General features: G+C 43.6%; 1 protein-coding gene and 8 non-coding genes across 10 annotated transcripts in view; 2 read left to right on the forward strand and 7 right to left on the reverse strand.

Annotated features, from left to right (window-relative positions):
* Positions 1–451: 451 nt before the first annotated feature.
* itpr3 (inositol 1,4,5-trisphosphate receptor, type 3) overlaps positions 452–27,661 on the reverse strand; it is a 43,814-nt gene continuing 16,604 nt past the window's right edge. Inside the window, exons 21-66 of one of the 2 annotated variants that reach the window (XM_069177770.1) lie at positions 26,283–26,427; positions 26,044–26,188; positions 25,693–25,901; positions 25,147–25,267; positions 24,477–24,503; positions 24,266–24,292; positions 24,078–24,104; positions 23,918–23,944; positions 23,681–23,707; positions 23,548–23,574; positions 23,321–23,375; positions 23,039–23,204; positions 21,319–21,486; positions 19,573–19,647; positions 18,324–18,443; positions 17,874–17,996; positions 16,872–17,072; positions 16,662–16,777; positions 15,856–15,991; positions 15,582–15,707; positions 15,290–15,415; positions 14,477–14,597; positions 14,090–14,271; positions 13,561–13,709; positions 13,357–13,465; positions 12,095–12,188; positions 10,891–11,066; positions 10,192–10,351; positions 9,744–9,961; positions 9,089–9,289; positions 8,241–8,351; positions 7,961–8,056; positions 7,744–7,845; positions 7,550–7,633; positions 6,858–6,968; positions 6,550–6,742; positions 6,300–6,419; positions 5,581–5,756; positions 4,759–4,923; positions 4,488–4,677; positions 3,652–3,747; positions 3,458–3,576; positions 3,163–3,328; positions 2,887–3,047; positions 2,638–2,799; positions 452–2,359 (exon numbers count right to left, since the gene is read on the reverse strand). In XM_069177770.1, coding sequence (XP_069033871.1) covers positions 2,243–2,359; positions 2,638–2,799; positions 2,887–3,047; positions 3,163–3,328; positions 3,458–3,576; positions 3,652–3,747; positions 4,488–4,677; positions 4,759–4,923; positions 5,581–5,756; positions 6,300–6,419; positions 6,550–6,742; positions 6,858–6,968; positions 7,550–7,633; positions 7,744–7,845; positions 7,961–8,056; positions 8,241–8,351; positions 9,089–9,289; positions 9,744–9,961; positions 10,192–10,351; positions 10,891–11,066; positions 12,095–12,188; positions 13,357–13,465; positions 13,561–13,709; positions 14,090–14,271; positions 14,477–14,597; positions 15,290–15,415; positions 15,582–15,707; positions 15,856–15,991; positions 16,662–16,777; positions 16,872–17,072; positions 17,874–17,996; positions 18,324–18,443; positions 19,573–19,647; positions 21,319–21,486; positions 23,039–23,204; positions 23,321–23,375; positions 23,548–23,574; positions 23,681–23,707; positions 23,918–23,944; positions 24,078–24,104; positions 24,266–24,292; positions 24,477–24,503; positions 25,147–25,267; positions 25,693–25,901; positions 26,044–26,188; positions 26,283–26,427 — 5,773 coding nt within the window. In that variant the 3' untranslated portion in view covers positions 452–2,242. The remainder of the gene's footprint in view (positions 2,360–2,637; positions 2,800–2,886; positions 3,048–3,162; positions 3,329–3,457; positions 3,577–3,651; positions 3,748–4,487; positions 4,678–4,758; positions 4,924–5,580; positions 5,757–6,299; positions 6,420–6,549; positions 6,743–6,857; positions 6,969–7,549; positions 7,634–7,743; positions 7,846–7,960; positions 8,057–8,240; positions 8,352–9,088; positions 9,290–9,743; positions 9,962–10,191; positions 10,352–10,890; positions 11,067–12,094; positions 12,189–13,356; positions 13,466–13,560; positions 13,710–14,089; positions 14,272–14,476; positions 14,598–15,289; positions 15,416–15,581; positions 15,708–15,855; positions 15,992–16,661; positions 16,778–16,871; positions 17,073–17,873; positions 17,997–18,323; positions 18,444–19,572; positions 19,648–21,318; positions 21,487–23,038; positions 23,205–23,320; positions 23,376–23,547; positions 23,575–23,680; positions 23,708–23,917; positions 23,945–24,077; positions 24,105–24,265; positions 24,293–24,476; positions 24,504–25,146; positions 25,268–25,692; positions 25,902–26,043; positions 26,189–26,282; positions 26,428–27,661) is intronic. The other variant, XM_069177771.1, reaches the window with a different exon arrangement.
* On the forward strand, positions 12,386–12,458 carry trnak-uuu (transfer RNA lysine (anticodon UUU)). The gene has a single exon. It is a non-coding gene; the product is annotated as a tRNA-Lys (tRNA).
* On the forward strand, positions 12,902–12,974 carry trnak-uuu (transfer RNA lysine (anticodon UUU)). Its single transcript has one exon. It is a non-coding gene; the product is annotated as a tRNA-Lys (tRNA).
* On the reverse strand, positions 21,133–21,205 carry trnak-uuu (transfer RNA lysine (anticodon UUU)). The gene has a single exon. It is a non-coding gene; the product is annotated as a tRNA-Lys (tRNA).
* Positions 22,372–22,444, reverse strand: trnak-uuu (transfer RNA lysine (anticodon UUU)). Its single transcript has one exon. It is a non-coding gene; the product is annotated as a tRNA-Lys (tRNA).
* trnak-uuu (transfer RNA lysine (anticodon UUU)) lies at positions 22,781–22,853 on the reverse strand. Its single transcript has one exon. It is a non-coding gene; the product is annotated as a tRNA-Lys (tRNA).
* Positions 26,762–26,834, reverse strand: trnak-uuu (transfer RNA lysine (anticodon UUU)). Its single transcript has one exon. It is a non-coding gene; the product is annotated as a tRNA-Lys (tRNA).
* trnak-uuu (transfer RNA lysine (anticodon UUU)) lies at positions 27,113–27,185 on the reverse strand. The gene has a single exon. It is a non-coding gene; the product is annotated as a tRNA-Lys (tRNA).
* Positions 27,587–27,660, reverse strand: trnak-uuu (transfer RNA lysine (anticodon UUU)). Its single transcript has one exon. It is a non-coding gene; the product is annotated as a tRNA-Lys (tRNA).

The following is a 27,661-nucleotide window of genomic DNA, read 5'->3' on the forward strand; positions in this document are numbered from 1 at the left end:
GTGTGTGTGTGTGTGTGTGTGTGTGTGTGTGTGTGTGTGTTTTGTGTACTTGCACCAAGCAGATGTTGATTGTAAAATAAAACCTAGTTGTAGCTAACAGGAAGCTGATGTTGGAGGATTATGAATCATGTAAATAAATAGAAAGGACGTTAAAGTACAAAGTTATATGAAGTCTTCTATCTGACCTACTGACTGCTCAGCATTGTTTTTATTTCTTAACCTGTCAATTTTTATTAATCGATTCATTTGTTGCGTCAAAAAGATATCAGTCAGTGTCACTTTAACCAACAATAATATTACTTATTGTATTATAGTATATCGTTTTTTTAATTTTTTTTTATCATATTTTAGACGACATGCCTTTTTTATCGTCGTCCAAAATATGATAAAAAAAAAGTCATACTATAGCATGTCGTCATAAAATGTGATAATAAAAAGTCACACTATAGCATAATTGTAATTGTTTGTTTTATTAAATAGTAAAACAGATTTCTTTCACAGTCTACACGTTAATATTCCTGCAGATGTGATAATTTCATGTTTTGCGTCTCCATCGATAAAATATCTTTAACAGGACCGTTCACGTGTAAATGTTAGGAAATGTCACAGCGTTCCTCCGTCACATCTCATGTTTTCAGCTTCTACCCCAAATAAACTTACCTTTTATAATTTAATGACAGTATTTTTGATTTTTTTTTTCTCCAGGATTATCAGAAAGGTTTTTTTTTCAGTTTTGTACAACTCAAAAACAACTCGTAGTTTATTTAAAGAAACACCAGCTGCTCTACACGTCCTGAAGATCTGAGTAAAACCACAAACCTGAAAGCACTTAAATCTAATGTTTGCATTTTAACTTGATATTTAAAGTGGAATAAATTAAACTTCACTGCAGATTTTTATAGAGAAAAAAAAACATGCATGTTTCTTCTTCATCGTGCTCTTATTTTGAAGGTGTGTGGTCCTCCTCTTCCTCCCCGCTCGGGCCTATCATTTTATAATCCAGTGTCGGTACTCTGCTACATAACAGTGTTAAAAAAACCTAAATGAGAGCTCCTTAAATATGTCACAATTAAACCAATATATATATATCGCTTACAAAATAAAAAAAACAAAACTTTTTTTAATGACACCGTAGAGAATCAAAAAAATGTCCAGATGAAGCAGCTGGATTTTACTGGCACCTGCGTCTCATAATTCAGTTCTGGCTCCATCTTGAAAGTCCAAAGAAATGGCAGTAAACCGTGTTAACCTCCTCCTGCAGCGCCCCCCGGTGGCTGCACTCTGCCATCTATAGTTTTGTTTCCATGTGTGGGAACCAGGAAAACTTAAAAAAGAAACTGTACATCCAACGTCTTCAATGAAGTTGATGTTAGTTTTCGACTAGTTTTGAACTCTGTTTTAAACCTGGTTCTGGACTGGTTTTCAGCTTTGCTTTAAACTGGTTTGGAACTATAATTTGGACCTGGTTTCAGACAGGTTTTGGATTGGTTTATAGCTCCGTTTTGGACCTGGTTCCAGACGGGTGTTAGCCTTGTTTAAGACCTGGTGTCCAACAGGTTTTAGCCTAATTTTAGACTGGTTTTAAACTCTGATTTGGACCTGGTTTTGGATGGATTTTGGCCTTGTTTCAGACCTGGTTTCAGACCTGGTTTCTGACCAGGTTTTAGACGTGGTTTCAGACCTGGTTTCAGCCCTGGTTTAAGACCTAGTTTCAGACCTGGTTTCAGACCTGGTTTCAGCCCTGGTTTCAGACCAGGTTTCAGACGTGGTTTCAGACCTGGTTTCTGACCTGGTTTCTGACCAGGTTTTAGACGTGGTTTCAGACCTGGTTTCAGCCCTGGTTTAAGACCTAGTTTCAGACCTGGTTTCAGACCTGGTTTCAGCCCTGGTTTCAGACCAGGTTTCAGACCTGGTTTTAGACCTGGTTTAAGATGAGGACTAGTTTGTCTGAGTCCTGTTGAAGCTGCAGGTTTCAAAGCGGACTGACGGCGACCCAGACGTTTCATTCTACTTGAACCGTTTCCTCTCCAGCCTCATCAGTGGACGTCCAACATGGAGCTCAGAGACTTTCTGTCGTTTACACGGATCGATATTAAAATGAATCAAAGACTACGTCAGTGTGTTGAGTCTGAAACGTTCCCTCGGCTTCCTGGTCTTCTAGTGTTTTCCTCTGTGTGAAGGTTTCTGTCCGTCAGTCCAGCTGGAGGCTTCACACACACCTTCGCAGAGTTCCTCAGAGTCTCTAGGATTTGTACACCTGGTGGTTTCCTCCGGCGGCGCTGGGAGGCAGCGTGGCGCTCCCTCCCTGCTGGACGTCCACGAAGCCCATCCTCTGCCTCCTCTTCCTCTGCTCCGTCATCTGGACACAGGAAGTGGTGAGTCCACATGGAGCATCATCAACACCAGCTTTTATTGGATTATTCGACGGTCGAGTCCCACCTCCACCACCTGAAGACCCTCACACCTGTTCTCATCTGTTTACACCTGTTCTGATTTGTTTACACCTGTTCACGCATGAACAGGTGTGAACATGCGTGAACAGGTGTGACGCTCTAGAACTCGTCCAGGTGGTCGAGGCGGGACTCGAACCCGCGACCGTGTCCCTCCCCCCCCCTTCTCCCCCGCGTATGCTAGTACCTGCTCCTTCAGCTCCGTCAGCTGCGTCGTCAGCGTGATCACCACCTTCATGGTTGACGCCAGTTTGTCCTGCAACATCCTCATCTCGTTCTGCTCCCCGTCGCCGTCGGTTACCACCAGCGACATGGCCTGCATCCGCGGAAACCAGTCCAGGTTGTTGTTCTGAAAACAGAAGGAGACGTTAGTGACTCGGGACGTCGGCCGTGTTTTTCTCCGCTACCTTTTTTGAAATTCCGACAGATCGTCCACCTTGATCATGTGAGACACGTAGCTCTCCGGTCCCGTGTAGTCCGTCTTGTTCTTCTCGCGCACCAGGACGATGAAGTACAGGTAGTTCCAGATGTTGTGCTCCAGTTTGATGTGCTCCTCGAACGACACCGTCTTGTTGTCGAATTTGTCTCTCTCCAGACCTGCAGGGGGACAAACGGACAGTCAGACGCTTTGTCTTCCAGGTCGACGAGCAGGACGTGTCGGCCGATTGGTCGGAGTGTCTCCCTGCTGTCGGCCGATTGGTCAGAAACTCACCGCAGATGAAACACGTGGTCTTCAGGATCTCCTCCTTCTTCTGCTTCTCGCTCCTCAGGTCGGCGAAAGTGTCGATGATGACGCCGAAGATTAAGTTGAGGACGATGATGATGACGATGAAGTAGAAGAGCAAGTCGTAGACGACGCGGGCGGGAAACAGCGGCTCCTGAAAAAAACCCACCAACGGACGATTCACAATGAGTTTTTTTGTATTATTTATGTCGTGTTATTGTTAATATATGATGTGTAGTTGCTTCTTTTCGCCTTCAGAGGGCAGTAAAAACGACTTCCTCACGTTCTTGGAAGGTTTCCGGAGAACGTCTCCGACTCCTCCTCCGTTCCTCAGACCGTGGTTCAACACCGTGACGATGCACATCAGCAGAGTGTCGCACGCCCGCTCCGTGTTCGACTCGTCTGAAACACGCAAACATCACGTGAAAAACGAGCTGAAAACACGCCGACGGGAAGCCGCCTGAGACCGTCGCTCACCTTCCTCCTCGGCGACGTCGGTCTCCGCGGTGCAGCTGACTCCGTCCGCGGTGCACGACTCGAGGAAATCCTGCGAGGCCTCGGTGTGTTCAGGAGCTGCGGGACAGAAGAGAACTGAGCTGCCGACAGAAACACCGGAAACAAAACTGAGGAGACGAACTGCCGACGATACGACTGATTTAATTTTTGCTCGACAGGGTTCACACTCAAACGTTAAACTTTCACTGACTAGAAAGCTGAAACTACATATTAAATACACGTCTAAATACTGTTTGCAGATGCTAAAGAATATATTTAACAACAACGGTAACTAGCTCACAGCCTAATAAACTACATTTAACATTTTTGGATGAGCTGGGGGTGGGGGGTTAGGGGGTGGAGCTAAGCGGTGGATCTGACCGATCTGATTGGAAACCATGACGATACTACGTCCCGCTCACCGATAGCTGTAACCTGACTGCACCACAGGCCTATCAATCAAAAAACAAGACACGCCCCCCAAAACAGGTGTTCTTGAATCTTCTTTTCTAATGAATGAGGGATTATTTTCAGATGGACCTCCAGAAAACTAATAAGAAGGAGTGACTTTAGCTAACAACACCGAGATAACTGATGGACACATTTTATTCACTTTGGATTTGATGAGAGAAGTTGAATGGGAGTCTATGGAGCCGGAGGCTTTTTGGAGCTGACCTCTAGTGGCACTCGCTGGTATTGCAGCTGAAGACACTTTCTGCAATCGGCCTCATTTTCCAGACCCGGAAGCTACGAACACTTTTATATTCAGCCTGTGGTTCTGACTGCAGGTAAAAACCAAAACGTTCCCTCAGTTTTACCTGCAGCGATCTGCGCCAGCGGGTCCACCTCCATGATGAAGTCCTCCTTCAGGCAGAGGAAGCCCACGATGGAGAAGAGGTAGACGAGGATGAGGGCGAGCAGCGCCGTCAGCAGGATGGAGCGACCGTTGCGCGTCACGCTCTTGATCACGTTGAAGAGCGTCTCCTCGCGGTAGATCAGGTCGAAGAGCTGAACGGGAAGCAGAGAACGTCAAGCTATTCTCACTCCTCCAGAAACGACGCAAACGTCATCGAAGGTGTTCGGGTTTACCAGGATGCTGTAGAAGAGCTCGTGGACGAAGAGGCCCAGCGTGGAGGTGAGCACGTAGGCCAGGTGGTAGTTGAACTCCACGTCCATCACCATGGCCTTGTAGCCCATGATGAAGGTCCCGTTGTTCCCCACAAAGCTCACCACGAACACCACCTTGTTGATCAGCTGGTGAAACACACGGAGAGAGAGAAAAGCAGCCGGTCGTCATGGTGCTGGAGGGGCAACCGGAAATGACGAGACGCATCGACGTCCAATCACAGCAGAGTATTTTAAAAAGAAGAAATATCAAATATCAACGCAATTTATCCTGAAAACTCAACCAGTTCGGTGATTCCAAACACGGGGAGTTAAAACTCAGGAGCTACGTTTAACTAATCTAGAAAACAGAAATTGGTACTTAAAAAAAAGAAAGTAACAGTATTATAAAAAATAGTCAGATGCAACCGTGGCGACTCTGAGTAAATAAAAACAAACTGTAAAAAGCTTTAAAAAATCAATTAAAGGATGTAAACAGATGAAAGTAACTGGATTTGGAAGTCAAAGGACAGAAAATGTTCCCAGTGAACAGGTTTTCCAATAAAGGTGGGCGGGGCTTGTGATGCCCAGGTGTCCCCTTATAGGCGGAGCTTGTGATGCCCAGGTGTCCCCTTGTGGGCGGGGCTTGTGATGCCCAGGTGTCCCCCTTATGGGCGGAGCTTGTGATGCCCAGGTGTCCCCTTGTGGGCGGGGCTTGTGATGCCCAGGTGTCCCCCTTATGGGCGGGGTTTGTGATGCCCAGGTGTCCCTTGTGGGCGGGGTCTGTGATGCCCGGATGTGCCTTACGTTGAGCGAGCCCAGCAGGATGAGCGTGTTGCCGATGCCCAGGTGGTAGATGGAGCGGAGGATCAGAGCGAGGGTGAGCGGCTGCAGGCCGTAACGCTGAGAGAACAAACACAGGACCGACAGACCGGTGAGGATCCAGAAGAGCATCAGCAGCAGGGAGTCATCGATCGCTCCGGCTGGGAGGAGGAGAACCACAGAGAAGTTCCAGAATCATGAACTGTGTTCACAGACAACTGTTTTCAGAAGTGTTCCTGAGCCCATGCAGTGATTTCCACTGACAGACTTGTGTCTGTTTTTTTAATTTTATAGTTTTAGACTTGTTGCTACCATCAAAATGAGCCCATATCTTTCTTAAAACAATAAAATGTCTCAGTTTCAACATTTGTTGCTTTTTTGTTCTATTTTCAATTAAAATATGAGTTTACATGATTTATAAATCATCACATTCTGTTTATATTAGTGATAGTAGTGCTACTACTTTTTTGGAGATGGGGCAGTATTTGCAGTAGGTGTAGTACTTGCAGCACATGTAGGACTTGCAGTAGGTGTAATACTTGCAGTAGGTGTAGTACTTGCAGTACTTGCAGTAGGTGTACTACTTGCAGTAGGTGTAGTACTTGCAGTAGGTGTAGTACTTGCAGTAGGTGTAATACTTGCAGTAGGTGTAGTACTTGCAGTAGGTGTAATACTTGCAGTAGGTGTAGTACTTGCAGTAGTACCTTGTCCGGAGTTGTAGGGGTAGAAGAAGGCGATGATGAGGTTGATGAAGACGGCGAGGTTGAAGGAGATGGTTCCCCACAGACTCATCCTCCTGGAGAACCAGTACAGCACCGGCATACCTGCACGCACACACACACACGCACGCACACACACACACACACACACACACACATGCTCAGTGACCCTGCTCCACGGTTTCGTACCCCCCCCCCCCCCTCCCCTGAATGGAAAGCATCCGTCTGAACTCACTCCGCAGCTTCTTCTGCCACTCCATCTCTCCGTGTAGGAAGGAGGTTTGCTCGAAGAAGTGCGTGACCTTTGACCCCTGCTCGTCCTGCTCCGTGGTGTTGAACACGCGGATCTTGGACTCCTCGGTCAGAAACTCACAGATGGGGTGAACGGGAAACACGATCTGCTCCATGCTGCGGTCGTCGCGCACAATCTGAACACACAAACACGCATCGGTCACGTGACGTCAGCGACAGACATTCAGTGCTGCAACATGGTACTAACAGTAGTATTAGTGGTAGTACTTGTAGTACTTGTAGTACTAGTACCTCTATCTGGGAGGTCAGCAGGTCGTAGTACTCCAGAGGATCTTGTTCCACGACTGCAGCTGGAGCCGAAGACTTCAACATCTGGGACAGAGGACGGTTGTTCAGGTTCAACTGTAGAGACACAAACAGGAAGTGTTAGGGGATGGATGGACGATTGGTTGGATGATGGATGGATGGGTGGATGGATAGATAGATGGATGGACGGATGGATGGATGGATGGATGGATGGATGGATGGATGGATGGGTGGATGGATGGATGGATGGATGGATGGATGGTTGGATGGGTGGGTGGGTGGATGGATGGATGGATGGATGGATGGATGGTTGATGGATGGATGGATGGATGGATGGTTGGATGGGTGGGTGGGTGGATGGATGCATGGATGGATGGATGGTTGATGGATGGATGGATGGATGGATGGGTGGATGGTTGGATGGACGGATGGATGATGGATGGTTGGATGGGTGGATGGATAGATAGATGCATGGATGGATGGATGGATGGATGGATGGATGGTTGGATGGGTGGATGGATGGATGGATGGATGGATGGATGGATGGATGGATGGATGGATGGATGGGTGGGTAGATGGTTGGATGGATGGATGGATGATGGATGGTTGGATGATGGATGGATGGATAAACTGATGGTTGGATGAACTGATGGTTGGATGAGCGGTTGGATGTTTACCATGGAGGAGATGCCCTCCTCTCCCTCTTTCGTCTTCTTCTGAGGTTTCAGGAGGTTCTGCAGGACTTTGTTGTGTCTCGCCAGCTGCAAACAAACAAACAAACAAACAAACAAACAAACAAACAAAAGTCTCGTTTACAAACAAGTGATCCAGGAAATCCAGGCGGCCAATCAGGAGCTGGCGTTTCAGTCACCTGCTGAGCCAGGATGTATATGTTGTGTCCGACCTCCCGGGGAGAAACCTCCACCTCCTCACACTCCGTCTCCTGCTGGTAGGCCTTCTTTATCACCTCCACCTACGCACACACACACACACACACACACACACACAGGTTGTTTTTTTTTTTATCTCCACATGACCTCCGACCTCTTAACAGCAGCTTCCTGAAACATCTGGTTTGGGACTCTGACCAGCTCTCTCGGCCGCAGGTTGAACAGGATCCTCTCGGCGTTCTCGCTGTCATGGCGACTCTCCATCAGAGCCAACAGCAGCTTGGAGGCGTTGTCCTGGCAACAGGAGAGGAACACAGCAAGCAGTCAAAACATCCCGTATCTTAAGAGTATACGAACATTTTCTCTGGAAATCATCAAAACCCGACGTGCGGAGCGGACGATCCTCACGCGCAACCGGTCTTCATCAGAACCGCGTCGGTTCCGCCGGGTCGGGTCGGCGCACGGCGAGCGTTCGTACCTTCAGCTGCAGCACCATCTCCATCTGGTAGCGGCACAGAGGGCTGATGTCGTTGAGGATCAGAGCGGTGATGATGTCGATGCCGTTGGACTCGTGGGTCACGATGCACGTCTGGAACGAGAACACACAACGCAGAAATCCAGACGATGGCGGGACGTTAGTTCCTCATTGGTGGGCGGAGCTACAACGAGTCCGTTTCCTCTCCGAATTCAATTCCTCTGACGGCGCTCGGGGTTTTAATTCGGACTTTCTCCGTCCCCTCATAGAGACGTCAGGAGAAGCTGTGAAAGGTGTTTCTCCCGAAAACGTTCTAAATTTGACTGAATTAAAGACTATAAGTCGCCAGCTAAGCAACGTGAATCCTACAACAACCCATAATGCAACACTCTGTAGACGACTCATGGTAATCTCTCCCATCTAAAAAAAAAAAAAAACCACCTGATTACACCCAGATGAATCAAACACTGGCGTGGTATAGTAAGTTATTTCCACCACAGGGGGGGCAACACTAGCATCTCATTCCAGATGTGTTGTTACTCTTTATATCACATTTATTTATGTATTTTATCTGTAAATTATCAGGATATCTTCAACACAGTCCGAGCAGCAAAATGTTGTTTTCTAGGTATAAATAAATAAATGCAAAAAAACCCGAATTAAAAACATGAATAAATGAAACAAAGCTACTTTGATAATATAGAAATTGAATATATTTCCACTATTTTAATACATAAAACTTTAACAGATAGAAATTTTAACTCTTCATCTATTTCTGCATTTATTTATTTATGTTACTCTTTAAATCCCATCTGTTGATATTTATGATGAATAAAACGGTGTATTTCTACCTGGTTCTCCTGGCAGGGGCCCTGGCAGTACTCCGTGAGCGTCTCCAGCGTCTGGGTGATCAGGTGGACGTTGGATTCGTTGATGTAGAGGCCCAGCAGGCCCAGCCCGCCGGTGGTGCTGCCGCACATGATGTCCAGGAACTGAAGCGTCTCGCACACCAGGTTGTAGTTGGCCTTGTTGTTCTGGCAGCGCAGGAAGTTCTGACCAAAACACAAAGTCACAAACGCATTCGTTCAAACCTCGAATCGTCGAGGAGCGGCTGCACTTCCTCTAACGGCCACCAGAGGGTGGTATAAAAACCAGAACCGACCGGATTGAAGTGAATAACGCTGTTGGTTGGCTGAATGATGCAACTTCCTGTGTCCATTTCAAATTAAAAGTCAATGTTTCAAATCAAAATCCCTGTATTTTTTCAAACACGCTCATGTTCATATACTCAAATGATTAGTTAGCAATTGTTCATTCGTTAATATAAACTAACCTGTAGGTCCTGGTTGGTGAGTTAATACAAACTAACCTGAAGGTTCTGGTTGGTTATAGGTTAGTTAATGTAAATGAACCTGTATGTCCTGGTTGGTTATTGGTTAGTTAGTGAAAACTAACCTGCAGGTCTTGGTTGGTTATAGGTTAATTAACTAGTTAATGTAAACTAACCTGCAGGTCCTGGTTGTGGTTCTCACAGAGCAGCTGCAGGAACCTGAGGATGGGCTTCATGATGATAACAGCTGGTCCCATCTCCGTCTCCACCTCCCGCTGCTCTGCTGCCGGTTGGACCGGCAGGGCGGCGGCACCTGTGACCGGAGCGATGGGCTGACCCTGGACCAGCAACGGGAGACTTGCCGAACCAGGAAGTACGAGTGCTGAAGAACCACCTTTTTTAAAAGAAAAGAGAAACATAATAATAAAAAATAAAAAAACACAAACTTTACAAAAACAAATGAAAACCAAACTACTTCTAAAAAAACAAAGAGTAAACCGTCCAGATGGAGACTAGAATAAATAAAATAGAATAAAAATCTGTTACATAAACATAATTATATACAAAGAAGTTAAATAAAAGTGAAGGCGTGTCGTATCCTACAGGGAACACCGTTAACTTCACCGTTCTCCAGCTCCTTCTCGTTGGCCTTGTGCGTCATCTCGCCCACGTTCACCGAAACGGTGGCTTTAATGTCCGTCTGAGCTTCTTTCATCCTGTCGTGAAGGACTTTGAAAAACTTCTCGGACTTGTTGTCGCCCATCATCAGTTTGTAGAAGGAGTTCTGCAGGAGACGGACGGGAAGCGAGAGACGAGCAGGTTAACTTACAATCCAGTCGGATTCATCTTCAGGTCTGAAACGGTCCAAGTTCAAGTCAAACCAAATCTACAAAGTTCAAAACCGAGTCTAAAGTTAATCTGAACACAAGTCCAAACTAAGTCTTAAACTGAGTCCAAAATCAAGTCTGAAAGAAGCCGAATTCAAGTCCAAAACAAAGACCAAGTCTAAAATAAGTCAGAGGTCAGGAACAAAACTGGGTCTAAAACCCTCCAAATATCCAAAGATTAAACACGATCAAAAACCAGGTCTGAAAGAGTCCAAATTCAAGTCCAAAACTGAAACAGTCTAAAATTGAGTTGAAATCCGGCCCAAAACTAAGTCTAAAGTCAAGACTAAACCAGTTCAAAGTCTAAGTCCAACATCAAATCACACATCAAATGTGTGTGTGTGTGTGTGTGTGTGTGTGTGTGTGTGTGTGTGTGTGTGTGTGTGTGTGTGTGTGTGTGTGTGTGTGTGTGTGTGTGTGTGTGTGTGTGTGTGACCTGTATCTCGGTGTTGCCTCCCTCCAGCAGACAGATGGCCAGCTGGATGCTCTCCTGGAAGATCTTGTCGTTCTTGGTGCTCATCACCAGGTCGGTGAAGAGCTTCGTTCCTCCTTCGCGGTCCAGACGACACTGAATCGTCGCCACCGCCGCCCAGTCGCGCTCCTGCTCCACGCCTGACGCACAAACACAGATTATTGTGTTAAATAGAAGAAAAATTAGGATTCTCTGGTCATCAGGTTCTTAAACTTTCACCAGACGGCAAGTCAAGCAAAGTCTCATAATCATACTGCACGCTTCATTAACAATTATCAGGTATTTTACATGTAAATTATCAGGATATCTTCAACACAGTCCGAGCAGCAAAATGTTGTTTACTGCTGAACATCAGAGGCTATTTTGAAAAATTATATAAATAAATAAATGCAAAAAAACCCAAATTTAAAACATGAATGAATAAAAAAAAACCTACTTTGACCATCATGAAATTGAATATATTTCTACATTTTAATACATAAAACTTAAAAAATATATATTTTTTTTAACTCCACCTATTTCTGCATTTATTTATTTGTTTCTCTACATTTATATATTTTGAGGTTGTTTTTAAGTCTGTCGTCACTTTAAACTACGGCGTCATTTTTCATAAACAAGTAACATTTCTGAGAAAAAAACAAAAAACAAAACTGTCAGAATATTTTTGGTACTTTAAGACTAAAAAAAAAAAAATCAGCTGATTACTATGAAATGATCAGAAAAGTTTCCGGGGAATTTAAACAGGAAAATTCAAAATGTGTAAAAAAAACACCTCAGATTTAAATAAACTGCCAGCAGTGCACATTTTTACATCCACATATCAGACCGACTTCTCTACACTCACATCACTGATCATTAATATTATCATCAGTTTATCGCTTTTATCCACATTCAATCTTTCCGTCTCACCAGCAGCCTTCAGCTATTTGTTCAAACATTTCTCTGTGTTCACACTTCCTGGCTGTGATGTCACTTCCTTTCAGAAGATTAAACAGGAAGTCCATCAGTGGGATGACTGACAGCTCTCTCTCTCTCTCTCTCTTGTTTGGATTATTGTCATGTTTTCTGTTATTTTGTATTCTTGTATTTTACTTTCACTCTTTCCTTTTTGTTTGTGGTTTTGCTGAATACATTTTTCAGTCCTGTTTTTCCACGGTGCTTTTACTACCTGTGGCTCCGAGCTCGGCCAGGTCGTTCTTCGGGTTGTTCTTCTTGTTGGGAAACAGGTAGTTCTGCAGTAAAACCTTCCGCAGGGAAATTCCCTGTAAAAAAAAAAGAAAAAAGAACGGGACAGGAAGTCACTTCAACCTCCTTCCTCTGAACAGAAAGTCATCGATGAACAGACTAACCACATTAGTTAGACTTTCTGACGCCATCCGAACCATAAAAATTCAAATTTCAAAAAAAATCACGGCTTTTGATTTGATGTGGATTCTCGAGCATTTCTGTGATTTTCAGAGCCTGGATAGCTCAGTCGGTAGAGCATCAGACTTTTAATCTGAGGGTCCAGGGTTCAAGTCCCTGTTCAGGTGATGATCTTCTGCTCTTAACCTTATAAAGTCTTGAGAAGATTTGGACCGGTCAGCTACAACATTAAAACAAATTGCAGGTTGTCTGTCACAGTGAATGCATAAGTAGAATTAATTTCACAGTGAGTTAAAGTCTCTTATTAGTCACACCATGCATGCTTATCATGACATGCCTGGAAACCAAACATTGTGTTCAAATCGTCAAAATGATCAGCTTTGTGTTTTTCAAACTTGTACATATTGTCGTCCCTCACAGAGTTTTTAAGTACACTGAATAGTAAAGACACAGACTTCGGCCTCTGGCAAGAAATAAAAACAATAAAAAAACACTCCTAAAAAGGTACAGAGGGGTTTAAGGAAGAGAGATGAAGAGGTGAAGGAAGGTACAGTATCATCAGCGTAGAGCTTTAGTCTGAGCTGAGATTTCTAGATTTGCATCTTCCAGAGCCTGGGTAGCTCAGTCGGTAGAGCATCAGACTTTTAATCTGAGGGTCCAGGGTTCAAGTCCCTGTTCAGGCAACATATCTAACCTTTATATAAACTCCCGAGAGGAGTGGAACAGAGTACAACAAATTATTAAGACAAAAGAAAAAAATTCAAATCACAAGGCAAACAATATCTGAATATATGAAACATAGCAGGTATCATAAATATTAGAGTTAATATTGGAGTTAATAATCACTAATCTGAAAAGTTTGATTTGTTTAAAATTTCTGATTTAACTCTTTAAATTCTCATTTGTGTCCTTTTTTATGTGGTTTTGAATATATTTATGCTTCAAGCCATAATTTATATACATATTTATATATAGCGCAGGAAAATTCCACAAAACAGCTTTAGTCACACATATTCAGTCATTTGTTTTTAATATTTTTTATTTTTAAGGAAACCGGTCGGTTACCTTTTCATCGAAGTCCAGAGTCCTGATCAGCATCTCCTGCAGCGTCCTCAGGACTTTGATGCACAGCTTCTCCTCCGCGGACATCAGAGCCTTGGTGTGCTGGATCAACCTACCCACACACACACACACACACAGATTACCCATCATGCCTCTGTGAGCGAGCGCGCAAGCTCTGTTTTTTTTTAAAGCTTCCAGAGGACCTACTTGGAGATGAAGCCGCCGGACTCGCAGCGCTGCCGGGCGTCGGTTCCCTCCAGGAACAGCAGCTCCGGCTGGTGGAGGACGTCCACCAGCACCGACAGCTCGGCATTCACCAGCGGCTTCAGGCGCTCCTCAAGAGTGTTGATGATGTCCTGGAAAAGAAGAAAAGAAACGCCGGTCATTGTCCTTGAATCTTTTTTGTTTTATTGATTTTGCAAATGTATCAGACAGAAAAAAAAAACAATAACAGGACTACACCCCTAGAAAGTTAGGAAATACAATACATTATATTCAACCGTGTGTCGCTTGGAGGTAACTGTGACAAACTGCCACTCAATACAGAAATTATAAATATAACAGACAAACAAACAAGTAACTGAAAAAAATGTGGTGTAAAAATTGATTCAAACAAAAACAAAGACAAAAAAACCCAAAACAAAGCAAACCCCGCCACAAACAAACAAACAAACAAAACAGGGCAACGAGAGGTTTTTTTCAAGAGAAGGATTTTGTGTTGCTGTTGTTTTTGTACCTGCAGCTTCTCGATGATGTTCTTGTAGTCCCAGGGGTTGCTGGGAACCGACGGCCGGGACGAGCGCGACGAGGACTTGTAGAGCGGGTTGGAGCGCGACAGCGAGTTCAGAGCCGAGCTGGACAGCATGGAGTTGATCTGAGCCTCCAGGTCCAGAGGCAGAGAGATGGACCGGGTCTTAGCTGGGAAACAGAGACATGTCAGAGGTCAAAAGGTCACAGCGGTCGAAAACAGAAGGGATGCAACTTGGTTTTTGTTTTCTTTTAGAGCTATCTATCTATCTATCTATCTATCTATCTATCTATCTATCTATCTATCTATCTATCTACCTAGCTAGCTAGCTAGCTAGCTGACGGATGTCGGGTGGATGCAGGTGTGTCTGTTTACCCGTCAGCGCCAGCGTCCTGATGCAGGTCTCCACCTGTCCTCGGTGCTGCTGCTGCAGCCAGGGACAGTCCAGCAGGCGGACGGACGACTGCAACAGCTGAGTCACGATGGTGTGATGAGTCTGACGGAGGAAGAGGATGATGATGATGATGATGATGTTCACACCTGTTATCAAGTCAACAAACTAAAACCTGTTTCCAAAGAAAGTTGGGACAGAGGTCATGTTTACCACCGTGCTGCATCGCCTCTTGTTTTAACAACACTCTGTAAACGCTCGGCTCCAGAGAAGGCGGCGGTGTTTCTGGATCATGTTTAGATCTGTTTTTTTCTTTGCAGAGTTTTTAACCTGTATTTGTGGATGGTTTTCAGTAGTGTTCCTGAGCCCACGCAGTGATTTCCAGCTTTGAAACCTCTCCCCATCTTCACTGCTGAGAGACTCTGCCTCTCTGAAATGCTTTTTTTTTTTTTTTATACCTAATCATGTTACTGATCGGTTGCCTTGGTAACCTCATTAGTTGTCAGATGTTCCACCAGGTATTTTTTTTTATTTTTATTTTTTTATCTTTACACAACTTTTCCAGTCTTTTGTTGACCGTGTCGCAACTTTTTTAGAGATGGTGCTGTCATCAAATTCAAAATGAGCAGATCTTTTTCATAAAACAATACAAATAAAAAAGTTGTAAGATTTGATATGTCGTCTTTGGTCTATTTTATATTAAATATGAGTTCATGTGATGTTTTTATTTACATTTTACACAGCGTCCAACTTTTTTTTCCTGGACGTATTGTTGATTTAAATCATCGTGACTTCACCTGCAGGGAGGTGCTGTTCTCAGAGAACGGGGAGCTGAAGAAGGCGTTGATGGTGTCAAAGACCACGTTGATGATGTATTTCTCCAGGATCGGGTCGGTGAGACGCTTTTCTCGTTTGTTACAAACCTGCAGAGGAAACGAGAAATCCCCCAAAATATTTACATCTAAAGTTTGCAGGTAAAATGAATCTACAAAAAGAAAGAAAAAAAATGCTGTTCTGGTGTTTTTCTGCTCCTTTGACCAAAATAACTTGATCGTGAAGTGTGTGTGTGTGTGTGTGTGTGTGTGTTACCCGAGCCATGTCCACTGTGAAGTCCTCGAACAGTTTCCAGATGTGGTTGGACGTGTAGATCTCCTTCATCTCCACCTCCGTGTCCACGTAACAGTGATTCACAAAGTTCACATAGGCAACCTTCACCTGCACACACACACACACACACACACACACACACACACACACACACACACACACACACAGGTTAGCTTCGTGTTTGTACTTTCTACCTGCACACACACACACACACACACACACACACACACACACACACACACACACACACACACACCTCGGTGATGCAGTCCTCGTGAGTCACCACTCGGACCACGTCCTCCAGGGGCAGCAGAGACGTGCATTTGATCTCGGTGTAGACGTTCTTCCCCTCAGCGCAGGCCGCCAGCAGCTCCACCAGAGAGATGTGGTACCTGCAGAGACACCGCATCGTCTCAGCATCCGAAACTAAATCTGAGATTATTTTTGGGGGAAATCACGGGACGCTGCATCCTCCAGGTTAAAGAGGAGAGGGACCCTCCAGCTCGTTATCAGCGCCCACTTAAAAAAAAAATCACATGGCCATGGGTAGCTTGTACATCTGGGAAGGAAGCATTAATTCTGAATTATATATTCAGGTTTTGGAACAACATATGCTGCCATCCAGACAACGTGTCTTTCAGGGAACGTCTTTGTTTATTCCAACAGAACAACGTCCATTCCACATTCTCCGCTGATAAACTGGCCTCCTGCAGTCCAGACCTGTCGCCCGTTGAAAACATCTGGAGCACCATGACATGATAAAATACGACAAAAGGAGACCCTGAACTGTTGAGCAGCTAAAGTCCTACATCAGGCAAGAATGGGACCACATTTCACTTCCAAAACTCCAGAAACTGGTCTCCTCAGCTCCCAAACGTTTAAAGTGTTGTTAAAAGAAGAGGTGATCTCTGCTGCCATCAAATTTAAACGAGCAGACATTTTACATAAAACGATAAAGATTTCGCAGTTTCAACATTTGATATGTTTTCCTAACTTTTTTTTTTGGGGGGGGGGGGGGGGGGGGGGGACGGTGGTTGTGCAATACTTAGTTGCCGTGGTTACCTGAGCGGGCTGTTCTCGCCAACGCCCTCCCTGCTCTCCGCCATCAGTCCCAGCATGACGTTGAACGAAGCCTTGTCGTTGTAGAAGACGACCACGTCTTCGCCCGCGTTTGTTAACTACGAGGAGAGACTAGAAATTAAAAAAAACAAAAAACGCAAATGGCGCGGAGACATTCCGTCCCACCCGAAAGCTGTCCGGTCTCGTCCTCACCTCCGTCATGATCATGTCCTGACACTTCTTGACGTACTTGCCCTCGGCCTTGATGATGGTGTGCAGGAAGTTGAGGTACTGGACGTGGCGGCCGTGCGTGGCCAGGCAGTGGATGAAGTGCTGCAGGACGCTCTCCGAGATCTCAGTGCACAGCTGGTAGTTGTTACTGAAGATGTGCTGCACCGTCTCCGCCTCCAGCAGCTGTAGGGGAGGGGGAGGAGTTTTTTTTTTTTACTTCCCGTCACATGGTTAACGACTCGGTGAACCGACCGAGAGCCAAGTTCTGACCCGGTGCGACGAAAAATTATGCAACAGCTTTGTTTTTAAGTTTTAAACCAGCAGAGAAAAATCCAGAATCATCAAAATTAGACAGAAAAAAAACTAAAAAAGAAACTTATTTGAATTGATGAATTAAGTCATTGATCATCAAAACTAATATCTGAGATCAAATAATACTTTTGAGATCTCTAAACAACTGTGGACCAAATCACCGTCAACTTTTTTTTGCTAATGTCTCAGCTGCTTTGAGAAAAAACACAAAACATTACACTGAAAAGTGAGAGGTGCTTATTTTGAAGTTTATAAATCTGCCAGCAGGTTAAAACAAAAAGTCTAAATATTAACATTTTCTTGAACTTCTAGCCGCTATAGAAACCTGACGACTCGTGAAAAGTCGCAAGTTTCAGTTTGTTTTGCTTTGTATCAGCAAAGAAAAATGTCAGGAATTTAAGTTACAGCTGCTTCAAACATCAGTTATGAGTTCGGATGAATAAATATTTAAAATATGAGCTTGAACTGTTTCGACTTGTCGTAAGTACAGATTTTAAATTTGGCGTCCCCGTCAGGACAAATGTTCACTGCTGTGAGGACAATAAATAAATGGTGTCTGTAATGAAGCCTGCAGCCTTTAGGGGGCGTCAACGTGGCTTCACGCTGTTATTTGATGATTAAATATGCGGATTAGCAGCTGATTATCGTCGCTGTGTCGCTGGACCGGCGTACCCCGGGGTTCAGGAACAGGTTCAGGTTCTTGTGCAGCAGCGTTTGGTTCTCCTGGTTCCCCATGCAGAACTTCTGCAGGAACAGGTGAGTGAACCTGATGATCTCCTGCATCTTCAGGTCGTTCTGAAATGGACGAGAGACGTTTTCAGGAATGCACATTTGTACATTTAAGTAGCTGGAATGATGTTTTCTGAGGAAGTTAGAGGGGGGAAATTTAAAATGATTTTCATATATTTCAGGACGTCCATCTGAACTTTGAGACTCTTCATCTGGATGGCTGAAAGTGAAAACTTTTGGTATGACATAATTATTGAAATATTTCAAAACTTAAAACTTCGAGGATCCAGAAAAACAAATATGATCAAACTTGGAATAAATTAATGTATTTCCTTCACTCTCGACTCCACTCTTGCGCCTTTATGCTTTTATTTTGGCGGTTTCCGGTCTCACCTGGTCGTAGGAGACCTGCAGCAGGTCCAGCATGACTTTATGAGCTCCCATGTTCTTCAACAGCCGCTGCTGCTTCTTCCAAACTCCACTGCTGCACATCTTGTTCAGCCTCTCCAGGATCTGCAGAGGACAGACAGGATGGACGTCTCACGGTGGACAGCGCGCTGAACGTAAGCCGTTTTTTTTTTTTTTTAACAATTTATTTGTCTTCAACATAAAATACCTACTGCTGAACAAAACTACAATTTATTCTCCTTTTAACTAGTTAGTTCATATATCGAACTAATAAATGATGCTAAAAAAAAAAGGACACCAGTGGTGTCAACCTAGCTAAAGAATATCTCAAAAAATTACTGAATATTAACCAGCGGGGTTCATCAAGGCTCCATGTTGGAATCATTACTGTTTATTTTTGCCCTGTAAATGTCCCTGACATGAGAGGTAGAAGTTACTCCATTGGTTGGCCAAGTGCCTGAGAAACAAACGGATTTTTACAAATTAAAAGCCCCCTGTTTCAAATTAAAAGCCCTTCAGCGTTTTGTTCCCAGTCCAGCCAGGTGTTGACCAAGTCTCGTTTGCATACTCTACATGATTTTTTTGCAGTTTCCAAAATGTTTACATTTATTTTAAGTGAAAATGGTCCAAGTTTGTTTTTTCCAATGTAAATCAGTATGTTCGTAAAAAGTAATTTCTTCTGAGGTTTGCTTGTGGGGTTCCCCAAGGCTCCCTGTTGGGCCCATTACTGTTGTTGTTGTTGTTTTACATATTGTTAAGAACATTTGTCAAGTTTTAAAAATGTTAAACTTCTATTTTACTTGCTGATGATCCAAGTTTATTTTGCCAGTGTCTAGAAGTATGTTCATAAAAAAAAAAACATGTACTGTGGATTTTTCATTTCTTACTGTGTAAGCCGTGTTTGTAAAATCACAAAACTGTCCTTTCATTTTCTTCCTTGTTTACATTTGGTAGATGCCGACATCCAGAGTGAGTGTGAGGAAAAAACCAATTAAGTGTAATTAATTGTGAGCAGTGTAAACCACCATGTTGAAGAGACAAAGATTTTTTTTTAAAGCACCACGTGAAGCACCTCGTCGTCGGAAAGACACATCGCAGCCCCGCCCACATTGATTGATTTACAGGTGATTTGTGGGAAATGTTTGGCAGAAACACCACAGTGACGATGGAGGCAAAACAAATAAACAAAAAAAAAGAAAAAACAGGAACGCGGATGGACAAGTTTTTTTCTCACCTCTTTGACTTTCTGGTAGTTCTCGTTACCCTTCTCCAGTTTCTCCTTCTTGGGCGTTGTGTCCTCTGATGCCCCCTGCAGGATGCAGAGGGTAAGACAGCATAGGCAGTTCTCTCTGGGTATGGCACCGCGTTATACACACTTAAACTGACTTTTACTTATCGCAGCGTCTGCGCGTTGTAACTAATAAACAATAAGCCCGATTAGTGATTCTTTAGTGAAGAAAGTGCTCGTTTGATTGTTTTTTTTCGAATTGTTTGATAATGCAGGGTAAGTAGGGTAGGTAGCACTTTAGTAGCGCTTAAAATGGCACTTACTTTTAGCACTTTGTAGTTTGGCTTTCTTGAAGAAATTGTATTTTCTTGATTCTTGTTGTTCTGGGTTTTGTACCCTCATGGTTGAAATGCACTTATTGTAGGTCACTTTGGATAAAAGCGTCAGCTAAATGAAATGTAATGTAAAGTGTGTATAAGAGGTACGAGAATAATAAAATAATGGTATAAAGACTTTTTTTTAAAACACCGTGCCTTTCGTGTCACTGTAAAAAAAAACAAGAAAAGAAAAAGGGAAGTACGACATGCAAACAAAAGTCCCACGCCACATATGAAGCCAGGACCATGTAGCCAGCGGAGACACCGACAAGCCCCCACACCACCGTACCAGGGAGTCCAGACCACGGGGCCAGAAGAGCAATACATATAACTTTTTGGTACTTCAGTTTCATGAGGAGCTTTGGGATCATTAATAAAAGGTCCATCATTTTTCTAGTAAATGGTTCTCGTGTCAGTTAGTTTGTCAGAGGTTACCACAGTTAGTTGTTATAAAACTAGTTTCAACAAGTTACATCGATCACCTTTTAGTCCTGAAAAAAATATCGTAAGTCTCAGAAGGAACACAGGAAGTAGTCGTGAAGCGACATGAAACTTTCCGTCGGAAAAACACTCAGTCAAACTAAAGCAGTACGCTGACGATACCGTACTTTCCACCACCTCTTTATCCTCTTTCTTTCTTAAAACTCGTGTGTACTTTTTTATCCTGTATAATTTTTTTTTTTTATAGATATATAAAAATATTAATATCGTAAACAGTTGCATGTCCACACACTTGGGGTGGATTTTTCATGAATACATAACACTTCGAAAAACACCAACAAAAGAGAGGGTGTTAAAACAAAAAATAATCCACGTTTCTACACACGTTTTTACCATTAACAGTTTACAAAGTGCATTAATATGTTTACCTCCCATTCACGCACACTCACACACTGACGGCAACACGGCTGACGAATACTGAAGACGAGTTGTCAATTTCAACATAAATCGAGGGGGAGCAGCTGAGCGTAATTATTATCGTATCTTAAATTGAGTTGAATTCTTGTTTGACTTCTTGTTAACATTAACATTGCACTGAAAAGATACAAAAAATTTAAGTCAGACTAAAGCTGTAGGCTGATGATACTCAACTTTTCAACACTTTCTTCCTTGAACTTGTATTTTTTTGATAACTTCCTCTGTGTCCTATTTTTTTTTTTTTAGGAAAAATGAAATATTAAGAGTCATACACCTGTACAGGGACTTGAACCCTGGACCCTCAGATTAAAAGTCCGATGCTCTACCATCTGAGCTACACAGGCCTTAAACAGTGAGGATCCGGGCCAGAAGATTCGTCGCTCTGAGCTTCAAAATGAATTGAATCTTTGTCCGTGTCGTAGGTCAGAGGAAAAAGTTAGATCGCCATGTTTCTCACCTCTCCTTTCTCCTTCTTGTCTTTCTTGTCCTTCTTCCCGTCCCCTCCTCCCAAGCTCTTCTTCTCCACCCACAGTTCGGACTTCTCCACCAGCGTCCGCAGGCGGTCCAGGTCCGCCTTAATCAGCTTGTAGTTCTCCACGTCCTGAGCCGAGATCAGCAACTGGACCTGCAGGTACGTGGAGAAAAAATAACACGGAGGATTGAAGCTGGGAGTACGTACGGGTTTTATATATTTACGTTATAGGACCGATGCAGGAGATCATTCCTGCCCACTGTAATCAGACTTTACAAATAACTCACCTCTGGCCAAATCCATCCTACATCATTAACACGGTTGCACTTGTTTTTAATTTAATTTAATAAAATGTTTTATCTTATTCTATTTTATTTTATTTGTATATACAGTGCATTTAGATGTTTTCTATATTTATACCTTTAATACCTCTATTTTTATTCTGTAACTTTTATTGCTTTTGTCGTATCTTCCATGCTGCTGTAACGAAAAAAAAATGTCCCCTTGCGTTATCAATAAAATATCTATCTATCTATTGGGCAACATTTTCCATCATAAACCTTTCAGCATATTGTTGTTCTAGTGGTCTGAGAGAACACCAGACTTCTGCACCTCCTCTGGACTCTGAGTTGAAGTTATTTATGGAGTAACATTAATCTCAGCTCAGACTAAAGCTCTACGCTGATGATACTGTACGTTCCTTCGCCTCCTCATCTCTCTTCCTTGAACCCCTCTGTACCTTTTTAGGAGTGTTTTTTATTGTTTTAATTAATGTACAAGTTTGAAAAACAAAGCCGATCATTTAGATGATTTGAACATGATTTGAACACAATGTTTGGTTTCCAGACATGTCATGATAAGCATGCATGGTGTGACTAATAAGAGGTTTTAACTCACTGGATTACACAGCGAAAAGATTTCTTCTTAAGCACTTACTAAGACAGAAAGCTACAATTTGTCAAGGGAAATTGTTTTAATGTTGTAGCTGACCGGTCCAACTCTTCTCACGACTTTATAAGGTTAAGAGCAGCAAATCACCACCTGAACAGGGACTTGAACCCTGGACCCTCAGATTAAAAGTCTGATGCTCTACCGTCTGAGCTATCCAGGCTCTTGAAGATGAAAATCTGGAAATCAATTCAGACCAAGTTAAGAAAGCTAGATGATAGCTAGATAGATACTTTATTAATACCTCAAAGGTAAATTTTCACGCTACAGCAGCATCATCACAGGTAAAAGCTAGAATATTGTAGTATAGCTGAATGTCAGATGGTTGGACAACATCAGGAAGTTCTTACTCCACAACTTTTCATTGTTTCTGAAAGATCTGGCAAGCAGGACTTTTTGGTGATTCAAGAGAAGTCGAGTGCAAAGCTGAACTTTAAATCTACTCTGCAGATGTTTCCCACCACACTGCAACTTTATAAGGTTATAATGAGAATGTTACCACCTGAACAGGGACTTGAACCCTGGACCCTCAGATTAAAAGTCTGATGCTCTACCGACTGAGCTATCCAGGCTCTGACAAATGCACCTGAGCAGATTCAGAAAACCTACAACCTCCCCGAAGTTTCCCGACGCCGTCCGATCATTCGGTTTTAAGCGTGTGGGAGAAGCCTCTCTTTGTGTGTGTGTGTGTGCGTGCGTGTGTGTGTGTGTGTGTGTGTGTGTGTGTGTGTGTGTGTGTGTGTGTGTGTGTGTGTACCTGTTTGAAGGTGTGCAGCACTTCCTGCCTCTGGCTGAAGTGTCTGAAGAGCAGCTGCAGGGCTCCGGACACCAGAGGAGCGTAGTCGTGCATCGTGAGGTGGGTCAGCACACGCAGGAACATCCGACCGCCTTCGTCGTCCACCTCCAGGATGCTGTTCCCCTTCCTGACAAAAAAAATAAAATGAACACACTAAATATTCCTTTCTTCATATTAACACAACGTTTCCAGGTGCGTTAACGTGGTTATCGTTACATTATGTACGTGTCCGGTATTACATACCCGACTCCGAACATGGCCTCGGCCTGCTCTCCGATGTGCTGCAGGTTTATGGCGGCTGACGAAGGACAAAAAGGGCGAAGTTCATAAACAACAACAACAACAGGACTGAATTCACAGACAGGAATGTATTTTAAGATTCTCCGCAGCCACGCGGGATGCTCATATGGTTCACTGTATGAAATGGAAGCTGCCTCTACGACTCTTATCACCCAGCATCTCTGTGCTACCTGGCGTTTCCATGACGACCGGGGCGTCTGGAGGCATCGGGAGAGGCGACAAAACACAACTTTACTAAACCCTGCAAGGTCTGTGTGTTGAGGTAATTCACACACACACACACATACACGGTCTACGTTCTACCTGTTGTTTCCACGGCGACCGGTGCGTCTGGAGGCATCGGGAGAAATAAAAAAAACAACAACTTTACTAACCCTGCAGGCTGTGTGTTGAGGTAATTCACTCACACACACACACACACACACACACACACACACACACACACACACACACACACACACACACACACACACACACACACACACACACACACACTCCTATCAGCCTGAAATATTATTTTAGAGTTTATCTCTATTCTACCTGTCGTTTCCACGGCGACCAGGGCGTCTGGAGGCATCGGGAGAAATAAAAAAAAAAAACTTTAAACAAACCTGTAGAGTTTGTGTTCAAGTAATTCACACACACACTCTGACTCTACGTTTATTATCTTAAATATGATTTTATTTTGTCTATGTTCTACCTGTCGTTTCCACGGTGACCGGTGCGTCTGGAGGCATCGTGAGAAATAATTTAAAAAAAACTTTACAAAACCCTGCAGGGTGTGTGTTCAGGTAATTCTTTCACACACACACACAACACACACACACACACACACACACACACTCCTATCAGCCTGAAATATTATTTCAGAGTTTGTCTACATTCTACCTGTCGTTTCCACGGGGACCAGGGCGTCTGGAGGCATCGGGAGAAATCAAAAAAATAAAACATTTACAAAACCCTGCATGGTGTGTGTTGCAGGTAATTCACACACACACACACACACACACACACACACACACACACACACACGCACACACTCTGACTCTACGTTTATTTTCAGCCTGAAATGTCACTTCACAGTTTGTCTCTATTCTACCTGTCGTTTCCACGGTAACTGGGACGTCTGGAGGCATTAAAAGAAATAAAAAAAATAACTTTACAAAAACCTGCAGAGAGTGTGTTCAAGTAATTCACACACACACAAACAGTGATTATAATCTAGAAAAAAGGCAAATCAAACTTCATTTTCGACTTATCTTGTGGGAGATCTATCTGAAAACAGGCGAGTAGAACGAAGGACACCATGGACAAAAATGGACTTTGTATTTTATAAGTTGAATGGGAGTCTATTGAGACATTTTTGGAGCCAGCCCCTAGCGGCACTCGGTAGTATTGCAGTTTAAAGCATTTCCGCATCAGCCTCATTTTTCAGTCTGTAATCTGTACAATATGAACAAAAGCTGCGAAAAGAGGATTTCAACTACTTTTATGGAGGAGAAAGAAAGAACAATCACAACATCCGCTTAAGATGCATCAAGATATACATTTTTAAGACGGAAATAAACCAAACATGACACGGTGGGCAAAACTGTAAAATTGAAAAATGACATTTTTGTAGAGGATGAGAGGAAAAAGTGCAATTTTGTACATCACCTGGAAACGAATCTTAAATTCAGCAGCCAAATGTCACTTTTTAATATTCTGTTTATGCAAGTTCTTTAAATTAAAAGAGTACAAAAGTGTGTGTTTCGACCGGCTTTGTGTACCTGAGTGCTCCATGTTGGTGGTGGCATCAGCGTTAGCCATGGGATAAACCTCCACAAACTCCTTCTTGAAGACCGACAGCAGGAAGGAGATGCGGTAGTCCAGACGGACATTCAGGATGAACTGATGAAGAGGAGGGGGCGGAGTCAGTTACAATAAAAAACAAAAACATATCAAATTGTAATTATTTTACTGGAGCATGTTTTTTTTGTTGTTATAACGTTGTTTCTACGACACACTGTCGACAAAGATGTGCAGCTGGAGTGAAACCAAAATGTCTTGCTCGCCCCCTGGTGGCTGACTGTAGTACAAGTCATAGGCCCCACCTCCTCAATATAGCCAAAACCAAAAGTTCGAAGTTCACGTCAAATAAATGTTTTCCAAAATTTGCAAGGTCATTTTTCATTTTTGTACGATACGTTGGTCATTGTTGTCTTATCTAATTTGTTTGCGCTAGCTAGTTAACCTTAACCTAAAAGACTCACATCATTAACATGGTTAACATTATATTTATATTTATTTTTCTATAATGTGTTTATCTTAGTTACCTGTAATATCTCCAGAATCTTCAGCTTGGTGTCCATCACCGTCAGGTCCATCTTGTCGATGCTATCTTTACTGCCTCTCTGTCCATCAAGCCCTGCCCCTAGCCCCGCCCCTCTGGCACCTGGGCCTCCAAATATGGACGGTTTCCTGTTGAGGACCATGGTGGACATCATCTGACCCATTCCATGTATGGAGCGCTTCACGTTCTTCCCTTCAGACGGACGAGAAGACGGTGACGTCGGTATTATTAAAGCACATTAAACGGTGAGATTAAAAGAAGCGTTGAACGGTCGCCCTTCACGGTAAACGAAGACTAGAGGCGAGTTCGGTGATAAGCAGTAAAAGAGCGCAACCTGATGCGTCATCGTGGAATAAGAGCCCGGCGTGTCCAGGGTTGGGTCGACAGTCGATGATGCCCAACAAGGTCCTGGTGAGTCGGAGCAGCTCAAAGAAACTGTAGAAACCAAAGTAGATCAGATGTCTCGCCAAACTCACCACCTGGAGGAGGAGCGGAGGCAGAGGAGGAGGTGATCACGGGGGAGAGGAAGAGGAAGACGGAAAGTTTGTAAACGAGGGGAGAAAGAGGACGGACCTCGTAGGTGAGTTTGTTCTTCTCCTCGTTGTGGAACGGCAGCTCCTCGTTCAGGACGTTGTTCAGGTACTCCTCCATGAACGCCATGGTGTTGGAAAAGCGGTTCTTCTTGTTGTCTCTGCTGTCGTCCATGTTGGAGTCGTAACTGAGGACAACACCGGGACAAAGTTAGCGAAAGTGAAGGAGCGCCAACCTTTGACTCGGCAAACATTGAACCAGTGTGTCAAAAACATGTAAAACAGTTTTTTAACTTATGGTTAGACTGCCTGAAAAGTTCAGACTCTGAGGCGTCGGGTCCATGACATCCTTTCTGAACCACTTTTCTTTGACCTCGATGGGAAACGTCACGAGGTCAAGGAGACTTCTGAAGCACTTACTTTGACAGAAACCCACAATTTGCCAGGCAAATTGTTTTAAATGTTGTAGCTGATCGGTACAACTCTTCTCAAGACTTTATAAGGTTAAGACCAGAAGATCATTGCCTGAACAGGGACTTGAAACCTGGACCCTCAGATTAAAAGTCTGATGCGCTACCAAGTGAGCTATCCAGGCTCTTCAAAATGAAATCTAGAATTCCTAGTACATTTGGACCAAGCTTAAAGGGTGCCTATTGTAGTAAAGCTGAATCTATAGCGGCATGTCGGATGGTTGGACGGAGAGCGTCAGGAACTCCTTCCTCAACAACTATTCGGAAAGATCTGTCAACCAGGACTTTCCTGAGAGGTCTAGAGAAGCGAGTCCAAAGCTGAATATAAATGTACTCTGGCCCTCTTCAACATTACCAACCATGTCGTCGTCAAGACTTTATAAGGTTAAGACCATAACATTATCACCTGAACAGGGACTTGAACCCTGGACCCTCAGATTAAAAGTCTGATGCTCTACCGACTGAGCTATCCAGGCTCTGAAGGAAAACACCAGTATAATTCTGGAGTACCCGTCACGGGTCCAGAGCTGGAATTTTATGCTAGGGCATGTTGGATGGTCGGATAGCGTCGAGAACCCCCTTCCTCGACAACTCTTCCATGTTTCTGACAATATCTGATCCAGCATGTGGGATTAATCATAAAAACAAGTCCTATCTAAAGGAGGACCCACTTCGCCATTCACAGGCCCGAAAGGAACTGAGACTAACATCTTCAGAAGTCTTGTGGAGTCCATTTTTCAAGGTAGTAAAGGCTGGTTTGGAAGTACAATGGAGAGCTACACAATATAATGGAGAATAATTTTAGTGTTGGAGATTGCCAGTCTGACTCCTCTTTAATGTTTATATAAAGGTAACTGTTGAAGATTTGGAAGAATATTGCCTGAACAGGGACTTGAACCCTGGACCCTCAGATTAAAAGTCTGATGCTCTACCAAACTGAGCTACCCAGGCT

The sequence above is a fragment of the Embiotoca jacksoni genome, unplaced genomic scaffold, assembly GCF_022577435.1.
Source record: "Embiotoca jacksoni isolate LCO1_2020_lvr unplaced genomic scaffold, fEmbJac1.0.p SCAF_77, whole genome shotgun sequence".
Taxonomy (NCBI): Eukaryota; Metazoa; Chordata; class Actinopteri; family Embiotocidae; genus Embiotoca; species Embiotoca jacksoni.